The 21,819-nt window shown below is 40.5% G+C and overlaps 3 protein-coding genes across 4 annotated transcripts; 2 read left to right on the forward strand and 1 right to left on the reverse strand.

The window, feature by feature from the left end:
• The first annotated feature begins 3,727 nt into the window (after positions 1–3,727).
• On the forward strand, positions 3,728–10,621 carry LOC131140330 (cannabinoid receptor type 1B-like). Its single transcript, XM_058090617.1, has 2 exons — positions 3,728–3,923; positions 6,904–10,621. Exon 2 carries the CDS (start codon positions 6,944–6,946, stop codon positions 8,315–8,317), a length of 1,374 nt encoding a protein of 457 aa, XP_057946600.1. The 5' UTR covers positions 3,728–3,923; positions 6,904–6,943; the 3' UTR covers positions 8,318–10,621.
• A 555-nt stretch (positions 10,622–11,176) lies between these two features.
• Positions 11,177–14,532, forward strand: LOC131140595 (akirin-2-like). Of its 2 annotated transcripts, none has more exons than XM_058091174.1 (6): positions 11,177–11,364; positions 11,683–11,856; positions 11,994–12,122; positions 13,411–13,560; positions 13,780–13,851; positions 13,973–14,532. In XM_058091174.1, the coding sequence occupies exons 2-6, from the start codon at positions 11,685–11,687 to the stop codon at positions 13,981–13,983; spliced, it is 534 nt and encodes a 177-aa protein (XP_057947157.1). In that variant the 5' UTR covers positions 11,177–11,364; positions 11,683–11,684; the 3' UTR covers positions 13,984–14,532. The 2 variants fall into 2 exon arrangements, with proteins under 2 accessions (XP_057947157.1, XP_057947158.1); XM_058091175.1 differs by lacking the exon at positions 11,177–11,364 and adding an exon at positions 11,455–11,616.
• A 239-nt stretch (positions 14,533–14,771) lies between these two features.
• Positions 14,772–21,339, reverse strand: orc3 (origin recognition complex, subunit 3). The gene is made up of 20 exons (XM_058091173.1): positions 21,172–21,339; positions 21,038–21,095; positions 20,854–20,951; positions 20,589–20,727; positions 20,380–20,484; positions 20,063–20,235; positions 19,863–19,990; positions 19,526–19,685; positions 19,342–19,455; positions 18,435–18,568; positions 17,482–17,545; positions 17,288–17,404; positions 17,118–17,197; positions 16,155–16,288; positions 15,998–16,089; positions 15,830–15,927; positions 15,614–15,755; positions 15,209–15,325; positions 14,984–15,063; positions 14,772–14,907 (listed from the first exon to the last, which is right to left on the reverse strand). Exons 1-20 carry the CDS (start codon positions 21,193–21,195, stop codon positions 14,802–14,804), a joined length of 2,163 nt encoding a protein of 720 aa, XP_057947156.1. The 5' UTR covers positions 21,196–21,339; the 3' UTR covers positions 14,772–14,801.
• Between the last annotated feature and the right edge of the window lie 480 nt (positions 21,340–21,819).

Here is a 21,819-nt window from a genome sequence, read left to right on the forward strand (position 1 = left end):
TTACTGAGGAACTAATTAAGAACTAATGAGGAGAGTAGTTACTGAAGAACTAAGGCGCATCAATGTATATAAGTTAGTGAGGAAGTAAGGAAGAACTAATGAGTACTGGGTTAGGGTTCGGTAGGTTCCTTCCTCATAAACTACTGTAATTCCGTGTACCTTATTTCCCAAGCAGTACATTCACTAGTCTAAATCCAACTTTTGGTTTTTTTGTTATTGTCCCTTGAAAGGGTTGGTATCTCAACTTTGTGAGATAATGTATTTAATAAAGCTGAATATGGAATAAAGCTGAATAGGGAATATCACTTTTGGAAGTGCGGCTCGACGGTCGAGTGGTTAGCGCACAGACATCACAGCTCGGAGTTGTTCTCCCCGTGCATGGGTGGGTTTTCTCCGGGTACTCCGGTTTCCTCCCACATTCCAAAAACATGCTAGGTTAATTGGCGACTCCAAATTGTCCATAGGTATGAATGTGAGTGTGAATGGTCGTTTGTCTATATGTGCCTTGTGATTGGCTGGCAACCAGTCCAGGGTGTACCCCGCCTCTCGCCCAAAGACAGCTGGGATAGGCTCCAGCACCCCCCGCGACCCTCGTGAGGAAAAAGCGGTAGAAAATGAACGAATGAACTTGTGGAAGTGACCGCATTACAAATCCTAAATGAAAATATCATGAAAAACAAGCTTTGACAACTCTTCCTCCTCTAGTTGTGCATCATTTTCCTCCCTTCTCACAAACACACCAGAGACGGACCCCCCACCCCCCACTTCCAAATGTCGTCTGGTAACACGCTGAGTGGAAACACTGTACTTCCATCCCTGATTGCACACAATCACTGCTTGCCAAGTACCACCTCTTGTGGATGCATGATAGCTTAGAACAGGGGTCAGCAACCCGCGGCTCCAGAGCCGCATGTGGCTCTCCAGCCTCTTTGTTGCGGCTCCCTTTGCAATGCTTTAATATTTTTTAGCACCCGTGTGGTGAAAATGCACGTCTTTGTTATGAGTTTACAAAAATCCAACTTTGTGTGAGACCATGAATGCATCCTGACTGAGTTCTGACTGGTGACAGAATGAGCAGACAGGATGCTATCCAGTTCTCTCTGACAGGTTAACATGAAGGGAAATGAGTAATACTTTGAGTTATTTGAGTTATTAATTATTATTAATGAGTTATTTGACGATTCTAAAAAATAAATTAGAGCTCATTTAAAAACAAAAGTTTATCTCCAGTACTAGCAAGAGTACTCCAACTCGTCTTTTTTTTTCCCCTCCAATGTTGTTTTAAACATACAACGTTTTGCGGCTCCAGGCTATTTTTCTTTAGTGGGCAAGTGGGTGAAATGGCTCTTTTCATAGTAAAGGTTGCCAACCCCTGGCTTAGAACAAAGATGAAACAAAATGTATAGTTCCGGGTAAAAAACAAAGGAAAAAAGGAAGCACTCACACAACAGATCAATATAAAATCTGATGTGTTATTTTGCTTTTGATGCTAAAATCAATGAAGGTAAATGGTTTGCTGGTGCGTTCACTGGCAAACATGTAATAGTAGCAGCAGCGGCTTCGTCTATATGTCACCCTGACTCGCATGATGATACTAATGATTGATGCCCCTTTTAAGAGTCTAAGCCAACTCGGCCCTGATCAAGCAAAAAGGTGCAAAATAACATGACATTTTCCGTATATCACTTCATGAGTCACATAATCGGTCTTCACTTACATTATGTCAGACATCTTTACATACGGTAGTGTCAGCAGTGATGAGCAGATGCTCCTGTGAGCTGTTTTTAAAGCGTTGTTTTGTGGCCAAATTGCATGTACTTCCCATTAGATGCATGTAATTTGGGCAACGTCTCTGCTGGGAGAGGAGGACGGTAGTGGGAATAATTTTCATGCAGCTGCACAGGACAAGAAAGGAAATGAGGCTCTTAATATAGAGTGTGCGTGTGACCAACAAATGAGGCGACTAACAAACCATAGCTATACTCAGAGGATGTCCAGTGGGATACATTATGGTCATCTACAAGCAATTCTGACATTGTTGTGTAGAAAGTACAACATACCGTATCTAATAGAAGTCGTTTCCTGTGACCTGTCTCAGTAGATGTAGTAGTGCAGTCTTTCAACACAACACATACTGCCTGCAGAGACGACATGGCATCTGTAAAGCTGATGTTGTTATAAAGGTTTCACATATAACAACATACAATGGTGTGAAAAAGTGTTTGCCCCTTTCCTGATTTCTTATTTTTTGCATGTTTGTCACACTTAAATGTTTCAGATCATCAAACAAATGTGCATCTCTTGGCTCACTCATTTTTGCAGAATTGTTGTCATTTAGCTACATTGGAGGGTTTTCCAGCATGAACAATCCAGAGTCGTCATTTTGTTTGAGGTGGAATTGTGGGTGTGTTTTGGATCATTGTCATTCTGCAGAACCCAAATTGGTTTCAGCTTGAGGTCACCAACACCAGACATTCTCCTTCAGGATGTTTTGGTAGACAGCAGAATTCACGGTTCTGTTTATCTTACAGGACCTGAAGCAGCAAAACATCCACAAAACATCACACTACCACCACCATGTTTTACTGTTGGTATGATGTTCTTTTTCTGAAATGTGGTGGTGATTTTACATCTTGCAAAAATTTAATGGGACACACACCTTGCAAAAAGTTTAACTTTTGTCTTGTCAGACCACATAGTATTTTTCCAAAGGTTTTTGGGATCATCCAGATTTTTTCTGACAAAATTGAGACAAGCCTTAAATGTTCTTTTTGTTCAGCAGTGGTTTTGGTCTTGGAATTATTAATTAATTAATTAATTATTATGGTGGAGTCATGAACACTGCCCTTAACTGAGGCCTGCAGGTCTTTGGTTGTTGTTGTGGGGTCTTTTGTGACCTCTTGCATGAGTCATCTCTGCTCTCTTGGGGTCATTTTGGTTGGCCAGCCACTCCTGGGACGGTTCAACTCTGTTGCATGTTTTTCGACAATTACTTTTTCTCACATGGCTATGTAGTTTTGGATTTTTTTTTCTCCCGTAATTATAAAAAAAATAATTTAAAACTGCATTTTATGTTGAGTTGTGTTGTCATTGACTAATAGTTACATTTCTTTGATTACACTCTCTATGAGGGTATCATTATGCAGTGGGATCAAATCATCTCTCCATTGCCTTTTTAATTATATTCCCAACGCTATAGTAGAAATTATTACTAAGATGATCAGGATAGATAGAGATGTTGTACATTGTCTATATTAAAAATCTTCATCTTTTATCAGAGATAACAAAATGAAAAGTGTCTCATGTATGAGATGAAATATGAATATATAAATATCATATGTATATCATATATATATATATATATATATATATATATATATATATATATATATATATGTGTATAATGTCACATATATGTATATCAATATTTTATGAAATATGATATTTTTAGGGTGTTGCAAGTGAATGATAATCTAATAACATGCATTATAGCAAATGTAATGTAAAATAACTACACTAGGATTTTCTATGGTGATCATTCCATATTTCTGTATGCATGTGGCTCTTTATTATTATAAGAGTAGGTGTTTTGGTCACCCCTCAGCTAAAGAGGAGGGGCATGCGGCAGCTTCACCACGTGACTCCGCCACCACCCCTCCACCCACCCTACAAAAAAAAAGCCTGACACACATATACACTCATGCACACACATGCCCACACACTCCACTGGCTGCCTGGATGCATTTCTCTCACTCCGATATCCTCTTCTCCATCAACAGGCAAAAACATCATATTACCATGATAAATGATTTTTCTTTATTTATTTGTAATCAACAGTTTTTCATTAAGATTGTTTATTAAGACAGATGCTTTACTCGGCGTATAGTTCAATGAGGAGTCATGTGTACAAGAGCCAAGTTAAGGTATGTTGCTTTTTCCTAACTCTTTAATATTGCAGTGAATAATGTAAGTAAATGAAGTAGCAGTAAGTTCTCTTGACATGGTTCAAACAGGTTTTCCAAAGTTATTCACTTTGCTTGTTGTAAATTGCACACCTGCACCATATCAATAGACAGTGCAGGTTTCTGCTTCTATTTCTCCATGGAACAAGTGGAGCAGGTAACTACTTGTTGTTGAAAACACTTCATTCTAACACTCAAAAGTACTGCTAGTTATCTTTGCCATGCTAGACAATACAGCATCTATTCAATTTTATGCAAATGTTTGTGTTATTAAGCGTCTATACACCCCAATATCTTGTTTCCCCTCTCCTGATAATTAATCTAATGATTACTAAATTAAAAAGCTAATGCTAATTGATAAGCAAAGCTGGCAGTGTCCTACATGTTAATGCAATGATTTCCCTTGAGGCCATGCAGCCTTGTCATCATCAACTGTTCACTTTCTCACTATTGTCTGTGCTGCATCTGCTCTTCAGTCAGCTGGTCGGGGCACTGAGTCATCCCCGGCAAATACAATTACATCATCTTTAAACGTATACGCATATTGCTATATGTATGCTTGCAACGCTACATTTATGTGTGTACACTCACTGACCTTCATTAGGTACCAAATGAGGTTCGACACAATTCCAAAGTTTAGTCAGAGTGGCATTAACTTAGCAATGCGTTTATGATTTATTATTGCCTCAGAGGCTCTAAAGAAACTATAGTGGTACCAGGGCTTAACAATTCAATTTGCACTTATATTATCACCCACTACATTTGCAGTACCAGTAGTTTTAGTATTAACATGTACGTATGTAACACTCAGACACCATCCATCCATTTTCTATATCACTTATCCTCACTATGTTCGCTGGGGTACGCTGGAGCCTTAAATATCACGTCCAGCCCTCCACAGCTCAGTAGTAGTTTTAGGGTGTGTGCTCTTTTATTATATTCACAAGCCATAGGTCACATTCATTTGTCATTGTATTTTTTTTAATCAGAAAAAGTGTCATTTTATAATTAAATTAATTAAAGAATCTTCAAAGCAAAATGCCTAGCTATTATGGGAGTACCAGGCTGTTTATTTACGATTTATGTATTGCTATACCTTATAACGAACTTTTTCCACCCAGAGCCAAGCGCCACTATGATATTTTGCAAACCAACACATGCAAATATACAAAGATACTATGTATATGTAAAGAAAAAACTGCATCTCTGCTTTATAGGTGGAAAAGCCTATTATGAGTATGAAATTTACTTGTCGTATTATTATGACTTTAATCCAATTCAAATTTTTATTTCATTTCCATGATATTATAATTGGGCTGAGTGGTTAGCGCGCAGACCTCACAGCTAGGAGACCTGGGTTCGATCCAACCCTCTGCCATCCCTGTGTGGAGTTTGCATGTTCTCCCCGTGCATGCGTGGGTTTTCTCCGGGTACTCCGGTTTCCTCCGACATTCCAAAAACATGCTAGGTTAATTGGTGACTCCAAATTGTCCATAGGTATGAATGTGAGTGTGAATGGTTGTTTGTCTATATGTGCCCTGTGATTGGCTGGTGACCAGTCCAGGCTGTACCCTGCCTCTCGCCTGAAGACAGCTGGGATAGGTTCCAGCACCCCCCGTGACACTCGTGAGGATAAGCGGTAGAAAATGAATGAATTATATAAATTTCCCCAACTTAATTTTTCTAAAATGTTTTGAGTTTTATTATTATTTATTTTTTATTGCATTTGAAAAAAAAAATCTTTAATATTTCAACTTTATGTTACTAAAATGAGGAGAGCAGAAGCTGGAAGAATAATATGTCCAAACATACATTTGGACTAGAAGAAAAAATGACAATTCTGAGTACAAACCTAGAAAATACTTTTTCTACTTTTTTGACCTATAAATTCTGTCACAATGCTGCATTCTCGTGTTAAACGATGACAAACCATCAGATAATGAGGTTTGCACATTTGGAAGCGAGTCCTGAAAGGAATTTGGAGATGGCTCTGCAAGCTAAAATTTTTGGACTTCCTTGTATGGGCTGCAGATTGCCTGCACTTATTGAACGCGGACCTACTGTACTTATCCAGAGGTTCTCGGGATCGCTTGGAAGTGTTACAAATCTATCATGTGTAGCTGCTCTATAGGTGTCCACACCTCAATACAAAGCACCGAAAATGAGCATAATAGGCCCCCCCTCGCACCTCTCATCATTGTTACGGTCACGAAAAGGGAATTTAAAACCACACAAACATCTACATGGATGAGCATCTGACAAAATGCATAGCTAAGAAAGCATCTGACTTGAAGCAGCAGGGAAAGATCCAAGTGACAACTGCAAAATTGACATCAACTTAAACGGAGGACCAGAGGCCAGAGTGCTTGTGGTCAAAGACATCAAAGATATGGACCAATACTAAAAACCACATCAACAAGACAACATGGAAAAGGAACACAAACCACACACAAGAGCGATACAGAGGGAAGGATCACATTCAGCATCATTTGACTAAGTCATCGGTCTGCTGCAGAGGACTGAACCTCATCAACAGGATTCTTGACAGGAAATATGAACTTAAAAAAAACTTAGTGAAAATGTACAGTATACTTACGCGATAACACTAAAAACTTTCAGCATTTCAGTATGTGAATCAAATTATGTCACGGAAACACTGTGTACATACAATGTCTAAACACTACTACACTCACTTCACCCTTCATTCTTGTGAGCCATATCTTTCATTTCTCAGTTTTTTTGCAGAGTTTAAGGGTGGGCAGGCATGCTGCCTTTAAATTATTAGATTTTTTTTTAATTAAAGTGTACCGGTCGTAGACAGTACATGGTGTTTATGTGTCACTTTCTACATTCATTGTACTAGGTCATATTACCTGGTGTATCACCTAATGTCATGTGTTATGTGAAAAATAACCATATTTATTGTCTTTTTTTTTTTAAGACACTGATCCACTGATCCTCCCTAGCGTCACCTCTCAGCCATGAAGTTGACTTTACGCCGGCTGGCGAGCACCACTATGACCGCTCTGACAACAGGGGTGCCGTACCTCGGCTCCAATGATGCAATCTACAACGACGGTTCCATCCTGGCCAAGACCGGATTCCGCTCTGATAAAACCGCTTCCATTAGTAACTCCAGCAAGGAGGTCATTTACAACGCCCTCGCTCCTGTTCTGCCCACAAACATGACCAACATTCTGCTCGCTAATGGGACCTCAGTGGATAGCGGTGGAGTGGCGCAGTGTGCTGACAACTTTGCGGACAACATGGAGTGTTTTATGATCCTGACTCCGGGTCAACAGCTCGCTATCGTCATCTTGGCCCTCACTTTGGGGACATTCACAGTACTGGAGAACCTGATAGTGCTGTGCGTCATACTGCACTCTCAGACGCTGCGATCACGCCCCTCCTATCACTTCATAGGCAGCCTGGCCGTGGCCGACCTCATCGGGAGCATCATTTTTGTCTACAGCTTCCTGGACTTCCACGTCCTACACAGGAAAGACAGCCCAGGAGTGTTCCTCTTCAAGCTGGCGGGCGTCATCGCCTCTTTTACTGCCTCCGTGGGCAGCCTCTTCCTCACCGCCATCGACCGCTACATCTCCATTCACAGGCCCATGGCGTACAAGCGCATCGTGACCAAAACCAAAGCGGTGGTGGCCTTCAGCCTCATGTGGAGCATCTCCATCGTCATTTCACTGCTGCCTCTGCTGGGCTGGAATTGCAAGCGTCTCAATTCGGTGTGCTCGGACATTTTCCCCCTCATTGACGAGAAGTACTTGATGTTCTGGATCGGGGTGACGAGCATCCCGCTGCTCTTCATCATTTACGCTTACATGTTCATCCTGTGGAAGTCGCACCATCACGCCGTGCGCATGCTGAGACGTAGCTCCCAGAGGAGCGTCATCATCTACACGGCGGAGGGCACCAAGGTTCAGGCGGTGAGGCCCGACCAAGCCCGTATGGACCTCCGCCTGGCCAAGACTTTAGTCCTCATCCTGGTTGCCCTCATCATCTGCTGGGGCCCGCTGCTGGCCATCATGGTGTACGACCTCTTTGGGAAAGTGGACGACTTCATCAAGACGGTGTTTGCCTTCTGCAGCATGCTGTGTCTTCTCAACTCCACAGTCAACCCGGTCATCTACGCCATGAGGAGCAAGGATCTGCGCAGGGCCTTTAGTAACATCTGCACTTTGTGTCGAGGAAGTGCGCTACCTCTGGACAACAGCGGAGAGAGCGACGGGTACAGCAGGAGCATCAGAAGTGGCGTTAGTGGTGCAAACGTGCGAATCAAAGTGGCACAGGTGTCCATTTCTGGAGTGACGGAGTCCATTTCTACTGCAGAGCCAGTGTGAAACTACTGCGGCCTCAGTGTGTCCACAATATTTATACATACCCTCCCTACTTTTCACTGTGAAATGTGCCAAAAAGTGTTAACAACCTTCTAATAGGCATCTAGAAAAAACACTAGAAATGCTTAAATGACCACAACGTCCCCTATAGGGTATCTTCCAGTATCTTCAGCCATCAGCTTAATCACAAGAAATCTTTTCAAGGGACAATTCATATATAGACATAAAATCTGGATATAGAGTAGTCAGTGTACAGCTAGTATAGCACTAATTATGACTCGACAAACAACCATTATTGTGTAAATAACTGGCAACACAAGTGAGTAGCAAGATAACTGCATCCATGCATAGTCTCAGGGCTGAATGAGTGTTTCCGGCATTGGAGGGTCTTGGGTTCAACTTCTACTTGGACCCTGTGAACCAGAGCACACCACACAGGCTGGGGCTCAACTGTGGTACTGTTGAGGTGTTATCACATCTCTGTTGTTGGGTCTGATGTTACTCATCTTCCGCTTCAAAAATAAAAAGCTACAGATTCTCTATGAAATTCGGATCAGGCTAATTTGCAGGTCAGTCCAGCACAGTAATACCACTGTCGGTGAACCAGTTACCAGTCTAAAGCCCAGGTCAGGAGTTTCTGGGGGGTTTTTATTAGCAAACTGAGTTCTGTCAGAATATACGTGGATTTTGGGTTTTTCCTTGAGCTGTATTCTATAAAAAAGGCCAAAAAAGGTTTTGAATAGTTCACTGCAGGCACAATTTACCTACAATATATGAAGGTTTCAAAATTTTTAATGATATTATGGAAGAAAAGAAGGCCATAGTTTTGCTGCTAATGTTTTGAACTATTTGGGCACTTTCCTGACCACACATCGTGATCACAAGAACAGGACAGCACAAAGGACAGCCTTTTACCTTAATTGGAACTGCAGTGAGGGACAAATTCATTGACAAAAAAACAACTACAACTGCCACCAGCGGCTAGGAAGCTCAGCTCAATGGCAGCTAAATGTCAAAGCAGTTGCCCAGCAAAATGCAAAGTAAAAAACAAAATGATTCTAAATTCGGGCTCAGAGAATATATCCAAATGTCTGATGAGTTCCTGGAAACAGAATAAAAAGGGAACTGCAATTATATACTGCCATGAAGAATCTACTGATGGAGCAACAGCAAGAAAATGCAGCATGAATGTGGCAAGATTTTAAATGCTTGCATGCACGGATTGAAAGTCACCAAGAACACATGAACAACTTCATGAGGACCCTTCAATTGGATTTGAAATGACTGCAATTACAGCCTGAAAGTTTGCAATCAAAGCAAAACTTCAAGAACAGTGGTTTTCAAACTGGGGGACTCACACCCTGGGGGTGGGAGGGTTCCGTTTTTTGTTTATTCCTGCTGTATTTGAAGAGTTTTAGCTAAAATGAAAGGAAAGGTATACAAAACTGTAGTGAGATCAGCTAAGTTGTTTGGTCTAGAGACAGTGCCACTGAGGAAAAGACAGGAAGCAGAACTGGAGGTAGCAGAAATGAGAATGCTGAGGTTCTCATTGGGAGTGACCAGGATGGATAGGATCAGGAAGGAGTACATCAGAGAGACATTACATGTTAGATGCCTTGGAGATAAAGTCAGAGAGGCCAGACTGAGATGGTTCGGACATCTCCAGAGGAGAGATAGTGAATATATTGGTAGAAGGATGCTGCGTTTAAAGCTGCCAGGTAGGAGGCGTAGAGGAAGACCAAATAGGAGGTTGATGGATGTAGTGAATTGAATTGTGTATTGTAAACACATGAAGCACTCCAATATAACTTGTACCAACCATCGAAATAAGTTAAAACCAACCACGATGGTATTGTCCCTTGAGAAGTTATACTACTGTAATTTATAGTGGTTGCTGAGGTGTCAAGGGTGTACTGTACTTATTTTTGTGAAAGTGTCCAGTGAGTATAACTCACAAACTAAATGAAAAATTATGTCACATATCGAGAAATGTATCATCATGAAAGATGACCGTGGTTGTCGTTCCTTTAGCACGCCATAGCAATAGTGTGGCCATAATGCTTCCAAAAGGCTAACCGGAAATCGTCTGTTAATGACTTTGTAATCGATATGTTCGCCATTTCAGAGTTTGTGTGAAGACTGTTAAACATGCTTGGATTTTTGGTAGTAGCAAATGGTTGTTGCGCTTGTGGAAATGTGCTTTGTGACAACACTACACTACCATATTGATGTCAATAGCATCTATGGTGCCATTCTGTGTTGACGACATAGTCTAGATAGTTTTTAATCATACGATTGTCATTGTATACTGTGATGTTTTTTCTAAATAAAACCATGAAATGCAACCAATCACATTTGTGTATCTCAGTTTCATTCATACACAAAAATAGAAGGGGTAGGAATAGTACAAATTATAAAAATTGAATACAAATATTGGACAAAAACATTATGTAAATGATGACATTTTAAGGAGTCAAATAAATATTTTGCATTTCAATCAATTTAATGTTTTTATTTAATTTGAACATGTAGTGGAATGGATTGAGTAAAACATACTGTAAGATAAAATAACTTTTTTAAATGAAAGTGTTTTGTGCAATACTGCCCTCTTGTGACAGCAATCATACCTTCATTATTGTTATTATTAGCTCAACTTGGTCAGGTGAGATGAATAAAGCCGCTGTGGTCCCTCTGATGTTGGTCCTTGACGTCACAAAAAGACACCTAACAAAGTAGAAACGAACAGTTAACGTCAGACAGTAAAGAACTCTTTTTCAGACGTAGCATCGTCATTGTTATCGTCTCCCTTTGAAAGCGCTGTACTACATGGTCCAGAATGCATTGCAATGAGGTCACTCGTGACGTCACTAGCCGGGGGGAAGCCGATAGCTTGGTATCAAAAACAAGCAGCAGAGTTACGTTGGCTAAGCTAGCTCCGCTATCTCAACGGCAGTCAGCCCGCAGCTGACTGCTCGCTTCCTCAACTTTTTTGGGGGGAGGCACTTGGAACTTAACTGCCACGGTTAGACTACGAACGACCTCTTGGAAAGGTAAGTTTGTTTTTGTTGAAATCTACCGTGTCGTATAATATCCTGGCAAGGAGTAGCTAAAGCTACAGTTAGCTTTGTTTTCTTCTGTTATTAGTGGCTTGGGAGCGACGCAAACGTTAGCCTGTTAGCACACATTTAAAGCCTCAGCTGCGCAACATGATGATCATGTGCCTGATAAACCACTAAATGCGTTTTGAGCAAACAATTTCAACTGTCAAAGCCGAGGATTCACCACAACTAACGACTAGAAACGTATGACAATTTACTCCCCCATTTAGATGCATTGTAAACATCTTCTCCCTCTTTTTAACTTTGAAGCAATGGCGTGTGGTGCTACCCTGAAGAGGAGCATGGATTTTGATCCGCTCATGAGCCCAGCTTCTCCCAAAAGACGAAGGTGTATGCCCGTTTCACCGTCGTCCTCGTCCCCCAGGAAGTATCTAAGCTTGGAACCCTCGCCATTCGGGGAGTCGTCATCCAGGCTGAGCGCAGGTAATTTTAACCGTAGCAAAGTTGGACCCGCGAGGCCTGAGCAACCTGTTGTTCAGTCTCGGTAAAACCTCTAAAGAAAAACCCTCATGAATGTGTTGGTTCTCCATCCATCATGTGCTTGTCTTTTGTTCCACCAGAACAAATCCTCAACAGCATCAAGCAGGAGTACAAACGCATACAAAAGAGGAAGCATCTAGATGCTGGAGGCTACCAGACCGCAGACTGCTGCTGCCCTCCAGAATCTCCACCCCAGTCCAGTATGTCAGGTTGGTGAAGTCACAATTTACTTGATTGTACGTTTGTAGTAATTATTTGATTTAAATACTCGACTGTCTAGGATGACTGTTCTGTGATAAATCTTAATAGACCCACTTTGAATTTTAGAATATTTTTTCTTCTAGTCAATATTTGATGATTGACACACAGACCACTCAATGACTAAACAAACCATAATTTTGAAAGTCAGTGATGGTGTTGTCTCTAAAGTGCAGTTGGAACAGACTGCATAAAGTGTCCACTGCAGTTATTGACACGTAAACCCTCCAAAAAGATAAGGTATGCCTTTATTAGTCCAACAAGGGGAAATTTCTGCATGGACATTAACAAGCTGGTCAACAATGTTGCCATCGCCAGACTGCACAAACAGTTAGTGAATATGTAGACCACATACGACCAATCCAGGCCCGGGGGCCAAGGCCCGAGTTGCAATGTCATCTAGCTTGCGGAACTGTTAGGAAAAATAGCATTGAGTTGGCCCACCTTGCAGACCTTTACAAATTCCTTACAGCAATTTGCCTAATTAAGCAATTTTTCCGGTGTAAATTACTCCTCTAGAATAATGATTTTAAAAGTGGAAAAAAAAATTTCTGGGTGCCAGATTCAAACCAGAAGTCAATATAATAAACCCAACAATCATAGTAGGAAAGGTACAAATTTCAAGTAGTAATTAATGGACACAAAAGGCACTTTTCCGTCACTGTCATGTAAAGAAAAATGTCTGTGTGGGTGAGGGGGTAATGTCAAGTTATGCTCGCAATCTAACGTAGGCTTTTTGAGTCTTGGCCCCCTGTGCGATTGAGTTTTACACACCCAATGTAGACTGTCCAGTGACGGCATGAACAGTGATTAAAATGTTGGCCAATGACCGTCATCGAGGTACAAACCACGCAATGACTGTACAGTCCTCAGTATGTATGTAGCCATCTCAATAATCACATGAACAATGACTATTGACGCTGACTAAACACCTAAAGACTGTATGAAGAATGACTTAAGTACAGTCAAACATGTAGCAACCCCAGTGACTGTCAATCACTGCTGCAGGGTGGGACTATAACAGAAACATGGCATGAAATAATACATGCTGACAATTTTAAAGATACACAGGGAAAGCTGAAGTGTCCACAGTAATGCTAGAATGCACTGTAACTGGTGTTAATATTACTAGTTCCTTTTTAGCAACACTTTGTATGTTTGTTTGTATTGCAAGTGAGTAATGTATAAGTGCACTTCATACAAGCACTCACAGTAATGAAGGTCTCTTGACATTTGCAGCTTCGTCCTCTGGAGGCAGTTCTCCATCAAGGAAAGAACAGCCGCTATTTACCCTCAAACAAGTAGGGATGATCTGTGAACGCCTGCTGAAAGAAAGGGAAGAGAAGGTCCGGGAGGAGTACGAAGAGACCATGACTTCCAAACTGGCAGGTAGTATTGGTAGAAATGCAAGAATGTCGAAGATGTTTGTGTACTTACAGACATCCATGTTGCATCCCACATGCTGCTCACAAGCACCAGGGGGAATACTTGCATGGTCTGGGGATTGCTATGACGACGACCATTGTTTGGCTTTTCACTCAGTTCGTGAAATTATCAATTGAACTGTATTATTGCATTTGTTCCTCATAAAAGTGCTTGTTCTTGCAGAACAATATGACACCTTTGTGAAGTTCACGCACGACCAGCTAATGCGACGATTCGGCGAACAGCCTGCAAGCTGTGAGTCTCATCTCTGTCTCAAAAAGGTTCCCACATTCCCGTCTTGCAGGGAAAGGGCTGCCTAGTTTAAAGTTACACATCTGCTTTCTTAGCTATTATTTCATCTGTCTGTCTTCCCCAGATGTTTCCTGAGCACACAGATCCTGTGAAATGTCCAGGAAGGAAAAAAAAAAAACAACACATACAAAGCTCATCGTTGATGTGACAAGATTCCGTTTATAGCTAGCTGAAATAAAACTTCTTTCTTACTGTGCCATATTTCTGTGGTTGGGCAAATGGTTGTAAACAACCCGGTGCTTCCCGATGTAAGCGGACCCCCCCTCGTACCCCCCAGCTCCCTCCACCTGTGGTTGGTTCGTGTCCCAGATCTGCACGTGCCGACACTTCACTTTTTGTGATGATTTCCCAGCATTCCAGGCTTCTTCACTCTTCTGTTTGTTACGTGTAAATATGGCAGAGCAGCGTAATTTGCTGGTCAATCTTGGAGGACGACCATTAAAAAACAAGAAGATGCTTGCATCTCTCCTTTTTATAATTAAGCATTAAGTAGTTTAATTAGATTTTTTTTCTTCTCCTTCCCTTTGCTGACCAGTGTGTTATTTATTTTGATTTGTTTTACTGGTATCACTTTGAATTCAATGTACTTATCAGAAAAACAATAAAGGATCTTTTAATTTTAAACCTTGTCGTCTGTGGACCGTGTTTACAGAAAATACTTATACCTGCACAATCCAAGAGTCTGCCTTCTTTGTGTATCCATTTTTGACACTGTCGAAAAAAATACTTTTCAGTCACTTTCACACTGGTAAATCTGCAGTACGTCATGTCAGTGACTGCACTGTTATTGGCTGAGACAATGCAGATAAGATAAAGGGGGAATTATGATACCAGACACTACATTTAATTAGAGGATGGAGAAAAACAATTTGCATGTTATTTATTTGGATGGGTCAGCATCCCCCCCAAGTGAGTCGGGCCACATGGTCTGTCTTCTGCTTGGTGGACTTGATGAAGCCCAAAAATTCCAGCTCTGACACAGCCCGGATGAACCGAGCACTGGAAATCGGTTAAGGAAGTCAAAATGACGTTCTAAATTAAACTAAATTATTTTTAAAGAAATATGGAAAGATACTGTTTAACGTCGTCCACTTTCCCAAAGTTGTCAGAATCTGGATCGTGGCCCTCTGCAGCCGACACTACAGTGGCGTAGGCCTGCAACAACAACAACACGTCACCCAATTGAAGATCAATAACTTGACACTGATTCAGCAAATGTGGAAAAACAAGTCCTAACATGTTCAGGGTTGAAAGGTGACGTTTATTGTTCTGAGGTTGAAAGACAAAAGAGTGCACTCACTTGCATCCAGTCGTAGAGGTTAATGAGGCGGCCACACTCCAGGTGCAGCTTGTATGTGAGACAGATGTCAGGCGCTGCATTGGAGACGTTCCCATCTTCTGTTTTTAGATTATCATTCTGGAATGCAGACGATAACAGATGTTAAGCATTAACATTAGATTTAATATACTTTACATGCATTAATGCATACCTATATAATGCATTCAATATATCCAAAGTAACAATTTTCCTTTTTTTTATATATATACTTAAAATATACAAGTTTTTGAATCGTTTCTGTGCTTTTATTTTCATGCCAGATTTTTGTGTATATTTTTTCATTTTATATTCATCAAATTGCTCATCACCAAGCAGAAATGATGTTTGAGAAGAGCTTTGCCCTTGGTGCATGCATACTGTATGTACCAAAAGATAATAGTAAGGACTGCTGAGTGCAGCCTGAATGGAGGTGCGGGGTGTCGCGTTGAGGTGGCGTCTGACAGAGGACGAGGAGCTGTAGTAGCAGACTTCATTCAGTGTCTGACACTCTGGAGGAGAAAGATGACTCCTAGTAAGAAAGGAAGGAAATATTGGCAAAACAAGATGTTGTCGTGTTAATTTCAAAACAATCACGGGTCCCACTTTACGAGGTTGTCGATAAACTCCAGTGCTTCACTTCGCAGGATCTCAAAAGGACTCTGCTTCTTGGATCTTCTGGACTCATTCATCTCTAGAAGAGCCTGGATAGAAGAGGTTAAATCTGCAGTCAACTATCACAACAAAAGGAGCCTCCAGGTGCTGGTGGCTTACCTTTTGCAGCTGGAACAGATCAGTCTTTTTCTGAAGGTCCTTCACGGGAGAGGTGAGACTTCCTTCCTCACATTGAGCCACCTCACTGGCAGCTGTTGGTAGAAAGCACAGAAAGTGACGCTTATGGGTGCGGAGGATGATGTTTTCCAAAACTTACCATCCAACTGCTTCAATTTGGTGAGCATGTCTTCCAGCTGCACAAAGGCGGTCTTCATCTTCTTTGACTTGACGGGTTGCAGGATTTCTGCACACCTCTGGAGCAAAGTAATCAGCTCGTCTTTCGCCAACATCCTGTATGAAAAAATAATATGGTTGCTCCAACTCAAACAAGGCACTACAACGTATATACAATAATGTTTGGCCACTGGGGGGCGCAGTGAACACATACTTGAAGCACAATCAAAGGCATCACTGGCCACTACAAATACAGTATACGGTATTAAAAACCCTTTATTAATGTAGTGTATGCTACACTGTAGTATTTATAGAATTGTTCTTTCCTATTTTACCTGTATTTCAATAAGGCAACAAAATATAGTATTTGTACAAAAATAGTGTATTAGGGACACACTGAAAACTAAAATACTAATTCTAGAAGAATTAAGTAGAACAAGTATATACATGAATAAAATTATAATGTATTTTAATGAATAGATGAATATTTTTTTTACAAAATTAAAGACAATATTTAACAGGTTGCAATTTTTTGAAAATTAACACTAAAAAGTAGTAATTTTACAAAAATAAATAGGAAATACTAATTACACAACAATATAAGAGCAAAGACATAATTATACAAAAATAAAGTTATAATAACATTAAAAACAACCTAGATTTTCCACGAATATAACAAAGCCATAAAAAACCTTAAACTTCATAAATTAGTCATCACAATACATCTTTTTCCTTAGTTGTAATACAATACTTTTTTCTTTTCAGTGTGGCCAAAATACTCCTCATTTTATGAGAATCAGCTCATGCATCGTCTCTCATAAGATGATGTTGGCTACACTATCTATATATTCAGTTTGTTTTACTCCATCCTAAACAAGCAAAGTTTTTTTTACATTTCAGCTGTTTAACTGAATCATGAATAACGGGCTGAATTATCCAGGCTTACTTAAGCAGCTTCAAGGCTGACTGGTAATCCTCAGTCTCCCAAACACTCTTCTCCAGGCAAATTAAATGGAGCTCTCGGATCTGCGGATAATCCCGTGTTACACCAGAGCAACTATGAATGCGAATACTAAAATGGATATATTGTTTGTGTAGAGAGGAAAGACTTCTTGCCTGTTTTCCGAGGGGGTAGCGAGGCAATGACGAGGTTAACGCGTGGAGACACTTCAGCGTAGGGTAATAATTCTTGTGGTACTTGTGAAGGTCCTTGATCAGCTTGTGGCAAACCTCCTGAAAACGTTGAAAGTCCTGTTCCGTGATGATGATCATTTCAGCTCATGTCAGTAGAGACAAAACAAAGACTTTACCCTGAATTGAGCGTCATTCTTTAACAGTTCAGCCTTCTCTTCAGATTCCTGCTTCTCAACATACCTGTGAAGACATTACACAAATGCACACAATCATATTAACAATAAAATACCCACAAAAGTACTGTGACAGACTTCAGACAGTACTTTTAGACTTCAAGTCTAAAGTTGTACAAATCACAATTCGTCTACTAGGCCTCAGCGTCCCAGAGTTTTTTTTCTTCTTTTTTGTTGCCTTTTAGCGGCACACTTGAACACGTCGCTTGTTGAGTAAATAAATGTGATTAACTGTAGAAGTTAATCACATTAATACAGTGATTAACTTCTTTTTACGCTTGTATCATAACAAAACTAATACTGTTGCAAAATTAAGACTATCATTTTGAGAAAAACATTTCATAATCAAAAATACATAATCAAATTAGAGCTATCAATTAAAATATTTAATCAAAATTAACTTGTCCATAATTAATCACACTTAATCGAGGATAGAAATTAATTTTCATCTATAACAAGTAGGTTGTCAATCTCTTTGTGGTAAATGATTTGATACAAACCTACCTACATTCTACTGATTACTGAAGAGAATAATATAGAAACAACCTCTTTTTGATGAAAAATGGAACTGATTGTGTTCACATTCAGAGGTTCCATTGTAATTTGTTAACCAGACTTTATTTGTCCATGCATATGAATTCTTCATCTTACCTAAACATGTTGGACTGTATGCTTCTAACTTTGGGCCATTTTCTGTTCTGTTCTGTTTCTGTTGAAATGAACTAAAACCGACATAATGAACCAGCAGGTCCAACGTCAGTTACTTGTAAAAATAATTTTCTTCCCATGACAGTGAAACTGTTCAAACAGCAACTTCCTATTTTCACTTCTTCTATGGTTTTATGGTTTGTTGTCCATACTGAGTATGTTTAACCTTTGACCAGTCCAACACGTACCTTGTGAATGATGGCAACTTCCTGATCCTCTCCAGGTCGGCATGACTGAGTTGCATGATGTTATGCAGAGCTTCCTTCTTTTTGCAGCACAGCACACTGAGAGGCTGTGAGTGGAAGTGCTCCAGCAGGGCCAGCTTGAACACAGAGGGAGCACAAAAGTCCATCACACACACACAACTAGTTGAGACGTCCAATGATGCCAATGGAAGGATTAAATTTGCCACTGTGTGTGAATTATCACACACTATATGGCACTCAGCACACTGGCTAGTTGTGCTCCATAAATTCTGACTGGGCTGCATTGTACTGTCTTGTAGTTTTGTGATAGCGGTTTCAAAATGGAAACATTTAAGTGCAGTTTATTCATTTGTTTTAAATACTACCAATATATTAAGATAATTAATCACCGCTTAAACTACATCCACCATTTATTGTGAACTGTTTGCCCAAATGCTTCCCCCAGCATTCATTGGTTATGCTTAATGTATTCCTAATTTCTTTGTGTGGAGTTTGCATGTTCTCCCCATTTGTGCTGGGTACTCCGGTTTCCTCCCACATTCCAAATACATGCATGTTAGGTTAATTGGCGACTCCAAATTGTCCATGGGTATGAATGTGAGTGTGAATGGTTGTTTGTCTATATGTGCCCTGTGGCTGGCGTCCAGGGTGTACCCCACCTCTGGCCCAAAGATAGCTGGGATACGCTCCAGCATACCCCTGCGACCCTAGTGGGGATAAACGATATAGAAAATGGATGGATGGATGAAATTTCCAATTTATTTTATTCTATACAATTGATTTTATTTATTCTGATTCGATTCAATGTTATTATATTTTTATCTTCAACATCTTCATTTCTTTGTTTCCTTTAATGTCGTTAAGCTATATCACTGTCAGTCAACCATACCTGAATGCCCTTGATAAAGTTCCGCACTGAGAAGTCATGATACAGGAAGACGCTGATAAGCACCTGCATCACTTTGCCAGTCAGCTTAAATGGGAAATGAGGTGTCAGGATCAACTGGGAAAAAAAAACAAAGTTAAGTAAAAAATTACCATCAGATGTTAGTTTTGTGTTCATCTTTGCGCACCTTGTCTATGACAGTCGCCAAATGCTGAGTACACGACAGAGATTGGAAGACCTGGATGCACAGCAGCGACGACACAGAGTGGGGGAGCATGTGTTGGATGGTGCTAGGTGACGTGGCAATGCCAAAGATGAACATGAGGGGAAGCCGCTCGATGTAGCGACTACAAAGCAGACATAGATCACTGTTCAGGTACAGTATGATAAATGGCATATTTACACAAATGTACTGAATCGCCCAAATGTGGTAAAATAGAGTTCAGCCAGCATTTTCTGAAAAATTATGCCTAGTTATTTTTTTTGTAAGTAGATATTTTCTAAGCAGTTTCTAACAGTTTTACCTGCAGATGAGTATGAAGTCCTGAAGAACTTTGTGGTTGAAGGCCTCCAAATCTTTAAAAATAACCACAATGGGGGGACTCTGATCAATGCTCGGAGACCTGCGCTTTTTCCCAGGAGTGTCTGATTTCTGAACGTCAAAAGGTGAAAATTCAAAAGAGGTTGCAAAAAGTCTGGCACAAGTGATGCTTCAAAGTCCCACCTTTGTTTGAGTGCTGTACCATTCACAGAGAGAGCTCAGGGAACAATGCACATTCTTGTGCATGGGAGGGCTTGTCTGGTCAGACACCACTTCTTCTTCATTGTCGTCATCATCAAAAGCCACCACAGTGTCCATCAACCTCTCCAAGACCCTCTTCATCAAGTGCTTCAATGCTGAAACAATGAAGTCGATAGGTCTTACAATTTGCACTTAGACCCCAATCAGCTACGACTTTGACACACTATTGTACATGATGTCATGTGAGAAGATGCAATATTTATTATATTTTTTTGCTTTTGGGGTAGTAGGTGGCTTACCTGCACACTCTTTGGCCTGTACACAGGCCACATGAGGAGTGACAGACTGCTGCAGCAGCTCAGACAGGCTCTGGAAGGTCATGTCATGGTCCGGCACATTCACACCTAGTGATGGCAATCAGAAGATGACAAAATACATCTGCAGATCAACTTTAAATTTGTAAATACGGTGCTAGAAAAGCATAATATTGTTATCATCATCACAATACCAAGCATAAGCGCTGCTGTGGGAATCTCGCTGGCCCTCATCCGTGAGGCCCAGTCACTTTGGTGACGAGTGGAGGAGCACTTCCTGGTGAAGTCCAGCAAGCTGTCCAGGATTTGCCTGTTGAGTTCATCCTGCAAAAGCTAACGGCAAAGAGTAAACACTTTTCATACTGAACCCACCTACTATCTACAATAGTTAAAATATAATAATAATACATTATTATTTGAAGACATCAAACTGAATTATCACCATTTAGCAGCAAATACCTCTGTATGCGTTTTTATTTTGTTCCACAGATCATGGAAGATTCTGAAGCGTAGTTCACTGGTCTCAGAGCCTTCACAGCCATGCGTAAAGTAGTCCTCTATGGAAACACGTCAGTGAAAGCATTTTTTAAAGCTTATTAGTGAAAACATATATTGCGGTTTACTATTTCTATAACTTCTTCACCTAAACCGAAATAACTCTTCTTCTTCTTTTGGGCGTCTGGCTTGAAAACAAAACAACCCTGAAATGTGGAGTTCCATGCGTCAGGAAGTAGTCACATAAAACGCTGCTACATTTTGCTGCGTGTAAAACATTACCTTTGATACCGAAGATGTAGACATTTCAGCATTCGTTAGCTCTCTTTCACAACGTCCATTCACCACGTCGACATGAGTTCAAACATTTAACTGGGGGTGTAAACTTATTTAGTTGAAATTGTCACAGGCATTTCCTCCCGCCATAATGACGTCGGCGGAAAAAGTTGTGTTCAGGTCTTGTAGTCCTTCCTGGGCAACATTTCACAGCAGCAGTGCAGTCAAACAAATCATATCTGTTTTAACTAGTTTACCTCAATGATGGCACAGTAAGGAATCTAAATAATAACCATGATTTAATTAAATGGTAAATGCTTCCATATTTAGTTTTTTTATACAGATACCCGCCACTTTATCATAGTACCTTTTTGTCGCATTGATGATCTTGAACACGTCTCTGTGCAGTTACTCCCAGTCACCACAATAGAGCGCCTTCCTCCATTTTCTAATACTGGTTACTACATCTCGAAATCGACCTCTTAAATGGGTTACTCTGTGTGTATTTTTGATTAATGTATTATTGGAAGTAGAGTCATACAGTAGTATGAAATTAGTAGTAGTAGAAATTTATGTCTGCCCTGTTATTGGCTGGCGAACAGCCCAGGATGTACACCACCTCTTGCCTGAAGTCAGCTGGGATAGACTCCAGCA

The sequence above is a fragment of the Doryrhamphus excisus genome, chromosome 13 (genome assembly GCF_030265055.1).
Source record: "Doryrhamphus excisus isolate RoL2022-K1 chromosome 13, RoL_Dexc_1.0, whole genome shotgun sequence".
Taxonomy (NCBI): Eukaryota; Metazoa; Chordata; class Actinopteri; order Syngnathiformes; family Syngnathidae; genus Doryrhamphus; species Doryrhamphus excisus.

Coding starts and splice junctions, on each gene's coding strand:
- LOC131140330 (XM_058090617.1), top strand. CDS start 6,944: ATGAAGTTGACTTTACGCCGGCTGGCGAGCACCACTATGACCGCTCTG.
- LOC131140595 (XM_058091174.1), top strand. CDS start 11,685: ATGGCGTGTGGTGCTACCCTGAAGAGGAGCATGGATTTTGATCCGCTC. Junction 11,857..11,993: donor GTCATCCAGGCTGAGCGCAG/GTAATTTTAACC, acceptor TTGTTCCACCAG/AACAAATCCTCAACAGCATC. Junction 12,123..13,410: donor ACCCCAGTCCAGTATGTCAG/GTTGGTGAAGTC, acceptor TGACATTTGCAG/CTTCGTCCTCTGGAGGCAGT.
- orc3 (XM_058091173.1), bottom strand. CDS start 21,195: ATGTCTACATCTTCGGTATCAAAG. Junction 20,952..21,037: donor GAAGAGTTATTTCGGTTTAG/GTGAAGAAGTTA, acceptor GTGTTTCCATAG/AGGACTACTTTACGCATGGC. Junction 20,485..20,588: donor CACAGCAGCGCTTATGCTTG/GTATTGTGATGA, acceptor TGCCATCACTAG/GTGTGAATGTGCCGGACCAT.